The sequence below is a fragment of the Atta colombica genome, unplaced genomic scaffold, assembly GCF_001594045.1.
Source record: "Atta colombica isolate Treedump-2 unplaced genomic scaffold, Acol1.0 scaffold111, whole genome shotgun sequence".
In the NCBI taxonomy this organism is placed as follows: Eukaryota; Metazoa; Arthropoda; class Insecta; order Hymenoptera; family Formicidae; genus Atta; species Atta colombica.
In genome coordinates, this window is record NW_017259197.1 from 1,853,607 (window position 1) to 1,862,196 (window position 8,590).

General features: G+C 29.8%; 2 protein-coding genes across 4 annotated transcripts in view; both read left to right on the forward strand.

Moving 5' to 3' along the window:
- Nucleotides 1-3,448, forward strand: part of LOC108693931 (UDP-glucose 6-dehydrogenase) — a 5,003-nt gene extending 1,555 nt beyond the window's left edge. Inside the window, exons 2-6 of the mRNA XM_018203144.1 lie at nucleotides 184-659; nucleotides 1,174-1,371; nucleotides 1,785-2,231; nucleotides 2,822-2,977; nucleotides 3,178-3,448. Of these exons, the coding sequence (XP_018058633.1) occupies nucleotides 195-659; nucleotides 1,174-1,371; nucleotides 1,785-2,231; nucleotides 2,822-2,977; nucleotides 3,178-3,354 (1,443 nt within the window). The 5' untranslated portion in view covers nucleotides 184-194 and the 3' untranslated portion in view covers nucleotides 3,355-3,448. The remainder of the gene's footprint in view (nucleotides 1-183; nucleotides 660-1,173; nucleotides 1,372-1,784; nucleotides 2,232-2,821; nucleotides 2,978-3,177) is intronic.
- A 4,519-nt stretch (nucleotides 3,449-7,967) lies between these two features.
- Nucleotides 7,968-8,590, forward strand: part of LOC108693914 (TGF-beta receptor type-1) — a 33,484-nt gene continuing 32,861 nt past the window's right edge. For all 3 annotated transcript variants that reach the window (XM_018203112.1, XM_018203113.1, XM_018203114.1), the window contains exon 1: nucleotides 7,968-8,077. In XM_018203112.1, the coding sequence (XP_018058601.1) occupies nucleotides 7,987-8,077 (91 nt within the window). In that variant the 5' untranslated portion in view covers nucleotides 7,968-7,986. The remainder of the gene's footprint in view (nucleotides 8,078-8,590) is intronic.

Consider the following 8,590-nt stretch of genomic DNA (forward strand, 5'->3'; position numbering starts at 1 on the left):
AAGTTATTTACTTCTTTTTGCTTCATTTTATTTTTAATTAGATAAATTAAAAATAAGTAATCTGTCATTCTTTTTTTCATTTAAAAATTGATTAGATTTTTAATGATAATATTTTAGAATCATGATTTTGTTTATGTACAACTTCAAATATAATTATAATGAGTTTATCAACTAATATTACAGTCAATCCAAGAATGACAAGAATACGGAGAATCTGCTGCATTGGAGCCGGTTATGTGGGTGGACCCACCTGCAGTGTTATTGCACTGAAGTGCCCGGAAATTCAAGTGACCGTCGTTGATAAGAGCAAGGAAAGAATTGCGCAATGGAATTCACAAAAGTTACCAATATACGAGCCAGGCTTGGATGAAGTAGTGGGAAAATGTCGTGGAAAGAATTTGTTCTTCTCCACTGATATTAATACGGCGATTAAGGAGGCTGATCTGATATTCATTTCGGTAAACACGCCGACGAAGACTTTCGGCAATGGCAAGGGAAGAGCAGCTGACTTGAAATATGTGGAAAGTGCAGCCAGGATGATCGCGCAAGTTGCAACAGGAGATAAGATTGTTGTGGAAAAAAGTACCGTACCGGTAAGAGCAGCCGAGAGTATTATGAATATTCTCCGCGCCAATCACAAGCCAGGTGTTTCTTATCAGGTAAGATAATTAGCTATTTCTCACAATTGTAATTTAAATGTAAAAACGCGAGAATTCTTGTAATAGTTGTCTTCTCTAGAATTATTTTCCATGATCTCTTATATCTCTTTTAATATATTTACTTTTAATTCATTTAAATATTCTTGACATTGCAAATATTCTTAACGTTGCATAGAAATTGTAAAATATAAAGTTGCAATTTTGAAATTAATACATTCAATACGACACATGTGCAATGTTGTATTAAGTGTATTGATCAATTTTATTAATTTATTTTTGCGTTTTTGCTATTTGTAATTGACAGATTGTCAAATCACCAATCGTATAATTTAATAGTTACTTAAATTAATGTCGTTCAGTTAAGATAAGCTCTCGCTTCATACTGCATGATTATTCACAATCTTTTGTTCAAGCGCACGTTTGTTATTATTATCGCATATTGTAATAATCAATTTGCACTTTCGTTGAGGTTTGTCTTTTTTTAGTCGAATATTAATAGATAATTGCTTTTTAGATTCTTTCGAATCCGGAATTTTTAGCCGAAGGAACTGCTATAGAAGATCTGGTAAACGCGGATCGAGTACTGATTGGCGGAGAAAATTCGCCAGAAGGGCAGGCGGCTATCGAGGAATTATGTCAAATTTATGAACATTGGATTCCAAGAGAAAAAATTTTAACGACTAACACATGGAGTTCAGAACTGTCGAAACTGGTGAGTAATGGAATATTTCACATTCTTATAGTAATAACAGTGCCGTTATATAAATAAACTGTGTAAATCTCATTGCATTGTATCATAACATACTATCTATAAGTGTAAATAAATTACACATTGTGTGACTTAAGTTTAATACAACGAAAATAGCAGTTCTAAATGTTTTTATCAATTTACTAATAAAAATGAACAATGGAGAAAAATAATTTTAATGATTGTCAGGTATTCAGGAAACTATGATTTCGTATTTGTAGTATTGTTCAAGTATTGATTCATGAACATTTTTATTTTAACCGCCATACGTGCTATTAGGCACATGCCTGTATATAAATATTTAAATGGTGTATTACAACTTACAAATGAAATTCAATTTAAATAATCTCATGTACAACAATAATATTCATTTATAGGCTGCGAACGCTTTCCTCGCTCAGCGTATCTCTAGCATTAATTCCTTGTCAGCAGTGTGCGAAGCTACAGGTGCCGATGTGTCCGAGGTCGCTCGAGCAATCGGACTTGATTCTCGAATCGGTTCCAAGTTCCTTAGCGCGTCGGTTGGTTTCGGTGGCTCATGTTTTCAAAAAGACATTCTAAATTTAGTATATATTTGCGAATGTTTAAATTTGCCCGAGGTAGCGGCATATTGGCAACAGGTGATTGATATGAATGAATATCAGAAGTCCAGATTTTCCGCAAAGGTCATAGAATCTCTTTTTAACACCGTGACAGACAAGAGGATCGCTATGCTGGGTTTTGCCTTCAAGAAAGATACAGGAGATACGCGTGAATCACCAGCGATTCATGTCGCCAAGACGTTGTTAGATGAAGGCGCCGTTCTTCACATTTACGATCCCAAAGTTAGTTCTTTCTCTTTTCTACAAGAAGAAGTGAAGATCTATCAGACTTAATAACAGATTCTTTAAATTTCACTATAGTTTATCAGTTTAAATTGCATTTATTAATTTTTTGTTTCGTATTTTATTATAATTTCGATATAAATTAAATTTCAAAGATCTTTTTCTTCAAAGAACTTATTTTAAATTAAAAAACTAGACTTTATTAAAATATGTAATTTAAAAATTTTTTAAATTTAATATGTAATTATATTTCTTATATATACTTTATTTACAGAAATATTAAATTTCCTGTATTCAACATTACAATAGAAAAAATTGCAATTTAAGTTTTTGAAAAAGTTGATATAGAGAATTTATCAGAGAATTGATAAAAAGAGAATTAATAAAAAATACACAAATATAATTATTCTGCATTAAAATTATATTACAAAGGAATCATCAATAAATTTTGTATCCTATACTTTTTATATTGTTGTATTCTTAGACCAGATAATGATTTTTATTCAATATATAAAAATTAAAAAGCATTTTAATAAAAATTCAGTAATAGACTAAGTATACAGTTCTTGTACAATATGTCTACTTCACAGGTTGAGGAAACTCAGATTATTCAGGACTTGACTCATCCAAGCATAACGAGCGATCCTAAAGATATAAAAAGTAGAATCAGTATTTATAAAGATGCTTATAGCGCCACGAAGAATACTCACGCTATAGTTTTATGTACCGAATGGGATGAATTTATCGTAAGTAAGAAAAGAGAGTATTGTCTAGATAATAAAAATGGCTTCATCCTTAACGCTGTTTAATTTTTTTATGCAATTATATGTTTAATATTACACACACACACACACACACACACGCACACACACACACACACACACACACACATATATATATATATATATTAACATAAAGAAAGAATTAATAAATATTTCATTTTTAGGAATTAGATTACACGCAGATTTATGCAGATATGATGAAGCCAGCCTATATTTTCGACGGAAGGAATATTTTGAATTTTGATCGATTGCAAAGGATCGGTTTTATTGTTCAAACTATCGGTAAAAAACGCACAAGATCAGGAATTTCTAGAGCATGGGGTAGCCAGACACAAATTTAAAAAAAAAACGGACCAAGCAATACTTCTAATTTAATAAAAAATGACAACAATTATTGCATAATTTTAGTTAATCTAAACACATAGATGCATTTGTGAAACGTAGCTATTGAATTTCACTATTTTAACTTTTAATAAATAAATACGTTTATCTCCTAATGACGTATCGATATAGACTGCGCATCGTGATTCAGATAATATTCAGTACATTACATATACGATGTTTATTATATTTTAAAATATAATTTTATACTACCTTCTATAATTGAAGAATTAAAAAAAAGTAAAATGAAATTTGTCTTTTCAGAAATATATTTTAACAATTAGAAGGCACTGCAAAAATGTTTTATATATTTGAGGTACTTGTTTATTATAATTTAATTTAATTTTTTAAATAAACAAAAATGAATAATAGAAGGGCTAAGAGCCAAATTTTTTATATATTTAAATTCTTAAAAACACATTTCATCTTATTTGTTAGGTCATCCTCAATGTATATACATAAATTAATCAAATTTAATAAAAATCATAAAACGGTTAAATACAATTTCTGCAAATTATAGTTGTACAAAATGGTGGACCTATTTCTTCATATCTATTTTCAGCCACAACAATGCAATGCTTTGTCATCTTCGTAGTTACATTCTTTTATTACATCGGTCGCAATTTGTCCGTAATGATAATAAAATTAGTTGAACATGTAGAATCATTCCATAAAATTATGCAAGCACACATTCTGTTATTAAATTAATAGATTATAAAAATTAAACTGATAAATGGTCGTTGTATTTAAAATTCTTAGTCCTTATTTAATTGACTATATTAAAGTATGCATGATAAATAAAATTATTGTACATATACCTCAATGTGAAAGTTTAGCCAGAATAATCCATTTTTTAAGAATTTAAATATACAAAAAATTTGGCTCTTAGCCCTTCTATTATTCATTTTTGTTTATTATTATTGCCAGTTTATCTTTTTTTAAATAAAATTAAGTTCTTTCTAAGAAAAGCTAGATTTTTTTATGACGTCTTATTTAAATTTTAAATATTATGTTATGTTTAATTCTCTTAGGATATTTAAAGGAGATTATATGAAGAAAACATATTACATATTTCATATAATTATGTATCAATATAAAATTGTATAAGTTTTAACTTCTTTTATTATCTATGTTATTAATATGAGTGTGAAATCTCAATTTTATAGTATCTTTTTTAGAATAATCCACTCTGAAAGAAAAAAGTATAAGGCAAGCAAATTGTTTGGTAACAATTAATGACAAACAAATATATTAAATAGTAACGTAAGACAATTGGATATGCGTCATTGAATAATTTTAAACTAGAAATAAATTGCAACTCTCGTAAATTGTTATAATTGACCTTCACATCATTTTAATAATGGGCTTTGACGCATGTAATTAAAGCAATGTTTTTATCGCAGATACGATAGAATCATATTTTCCTTAGTACTGTTAAGATCTTTCTTTGTTAACTTTCTAAAAATAACTTTTAATTCATTTATAAAGAAATTGCAATTGCATTCTTGATAATAGTCAAGAATTCTGTCACGTTTATAATGTTTTGAAAATGTTAAAATTAGTTAGAATATTGTAATTTCTAATTTTATTATAGTCGACTGCATTATTGCCTAAAAAGAAATACTGAAATCTCTTGAATTCTCATCCGTAATTATTTACGACCATAATTATCCATCTAGATATACTACATATTAATTTCAACACAATTAATTATCGAATATAGAATATGTGTGCAATATCAAATCGCAATCAAATGAAGATGAAGTTAAAGTGCTATAAATGATTATTTTAATAATTTTAATGGTAATTTCATTTTAATTATAATAAAAATATATTCCATACATATTATTCCAACGCGTATTTAGACATCAAAATATATATAATAAAAAAACATTTACTTTATTATTATCATTGTTACAAGTTAGACTTGTATCTATTATATTTACATTATATAATTATTGCAACTCTTTTACATAAATATTTATATTAACATCTTGCCTTACATATCTTGTTTATATGCTTTAAATTCTTTGTTCAATCAATATATATTATCAATATATACTATCTGTTCCATATCATTCATTTCCATATCACTACTATTATACACTATAATATATAAGAAATGCATTTTGTGATAATCAAATTTGTAATACATTTTTGAAGTGTTAGTTCGAATATATTTGATCATTTTATTATATTTACGAAATAATTTATTAATACAGATTTCGTGAATTCATGAAAAGTATTTTGAATAAAAACTTAGAAAGAATTTACATTCATTAATTTATTAAATTTGCTTGCAGTATTATGTATCAATGTATGTATTTAAATTCAATGTTTTTTTCAAGTTGAATGCATGTATGAAATAAATTAAGTATTTTAATATTATATTTTCTATAAATATTTTTTATAAATGTGTCGTAACGATAATATATTGTATAACTATTTGAAGTTATTAAAAAATTATTTCTTTTAGTTTATAAACATATTATATAATAATTAACAAATGTTACTGATTTTATAAAGTTCCAATATTTTAATTATACATTCACACATTTATACATATGTAAATTGCATCTAATATAAGTGCATACATTGTGCATAGTTTTTAAGTATATAACATAAAAGTTTATAAAGTTTATAATATACATGTTTTTAGAAAAATCGTTTAATGTGATTAATTCTTCATATTTGTCAAATAATCATTAAAAAAAACACTTAACTGAAAAAATTTTATTAAAAAAAAGATTAAGAGAAATATTTGTTTTGTACATATTTTTTTCCCCATTTATACTTTATAATTTCTAAACAATCTAAGAAATATGTATAACAAATTAAAATATTTGAAGAATTTATTTAGAAATATATTTAATATGTAACAATATTTTTTGCAAGAAATAAATGCCAAATTATCTTATTTTATAAATTATAAAATTTCGATGTTAATGAAACTGGAAGTATCTTAAAAAAGGCGCATGCGCAAATTGGCAGTGATGTATCAATTTTTCGATGATCCCTGCTGTTAACGTAGCACATTTTATGAAGAAATAAAATATAATGAAATGTTAAATGCGAGAACTTACATCTGCAAATTAAATTCATACTTTCTATGTTGGAAAATAAAAATTTTTTGATAGAAAAGTAAATTTATTATGTTTTGCAATTTAAATTGTAAAAAGAAAAGTGTAAACTTGTACTTGATAATCAAATCGTTAACAACAGATTGTTTAATAATTTTTATTTAAATTATAATTAATATCTTTTTCTTGAAATATCTTTAATTTTTTTAATGATCGTAATGCAGCTCGATTAAAAAATTAAGTACGCATTTTTATACTTTTCGTACACTTCAATACAAAATATAAATTATTTATTATTCTAACGTTCAAACTATGCAATTTTTACGGTATTTTAAAGAATTGTCAATTCGAAGCAAATAGCTATTATATTTTTGTTTATTACAATATAATAGACAGAAGATGTTTCTTTAGATTTTATAATTATTATCATTATTTCAAAATTCATTCGATTTTTGCATTATCTTAATTTTCAACGCATAAAATGAAATTGCGAAAATGAAGCAGCTATATACGAATCTGAAGAAGGTAGTGACGTGTATCATGAAATACTTTAGGAGCAAGGGCAGTAGCGACAATAGTAGCACGAGTCGCTGTCCGACGATCAGCGCGAAGAGCTCTAGCGAGCGATCCGCATGACAGTTGTGTCGAGATTGCGCCGAAGTCACGAAGTGCCGACGACGACGACGACGGCGATAATGATGCACGACGAAGCGTTATTTTCGCAAATTTTAAGTCTGTTGACGTACGATTATCAGTGATATTCTCGTGAATTACTGTGAAATTCTTTGATTACATGAGCGTATTCCTCGGCGTGTTCGTCGAAGAGAATTTGCAATAGGCCGGGCCTGTCGGTAGGAAAATGGCGGCGCGCCTTCTGCAGCGGCGACGTCGAACGACGTGGTGTATTTGAGAAATTGTTGTTCGTGCGAAATAATAGCTTCGAATCTTTAAAAATCGTTGCACTCTTTTTAATGTCTCAAGCAAGATAATCTCCGCATATAATTCGATTGGCAAAGTAATCGCGAGCGGTGTGGCTGGAGTGACATTCGCTCCGGACAATGTATGAACGGTGTACGGACTGTACGGGATATACGCTCGGACAACAACGGTTACAGGAAAACAACAAGGCAGAGTAGTGCGTGTGGTACACATAGCGAGTCGCGCTCGCTTCCAGAAGCGGCAAGTGCTCTCACGTGAGCGCTCTTATGCGAGTGAGCGCCGCGAGTCAGCGGCATCGGCAGTGGCACGGACCGCGGTGACAAGTGTCTCATTGGCGAGGCGGCTCCTCGCCTCACCCCCGCGGTCGCCGGAGGATGATACCGTGGCCGGCGGCAACGGTCGTCGCCGTCCGCGAGTCTCACGCGCGATCTAGCGATCGACGTTGAGCCGCGGCGGCCAAGGCCGGCGGCCTTCGACGCTCGGTCGCAAGAACGATTCCTCGCGGATCCGCGACAGCGGATTGCGCGATCACCACGGCGGACCACCGGCTGCTCCCGCGGAAGCTCAGGAAAGATGAGAGGCGTCCGCGACGGTGGCATGGCGAGCCTCCTCGCCTTGGCGCTCCTCTATTTGCTCCATGCATCATATCCTGTGAACGGTGCAGGTATATATTCTTCTCACTGAAAAAGTGGAAATTCTCGTAAAAATACCTTGTGAGAGATTAAAGAGTTTTCATAGTTAATGCATTTTGAACGCGATAGTTTAAACACAAAGTCACGTTTATTCAATGCATTAATGTGACAATGCAGATTCAAGATATGAAAATTATAATTGGAGTTTATGCCGATTAGATAGAAAATTTGTTTATTATAGTTTTTTATAAAATTTAAATTTTTAAACAGCAAAAAATATGTTGACAAAATTTGATTGAAATAACAGGATTGATTCGAAATATTATTCAGGAGGAATTGAGATAATGACTTATAGTTTAAAATAAGTTGAAATATAATAAAATAAATTGTTTTTCAAATGAAATTTTATTTTCGAGAAAAAGAAACTTTAAAACTTAATCAAGTAAAATTCTTACGTTTAAAAGAAGATTTAAAAGGAAAAGAAATGTTAGAGTGAGAGAGAGAGAGAGAGAGAGAGAGAGAGAGAGAGAGAGAGAGAGAGAGAG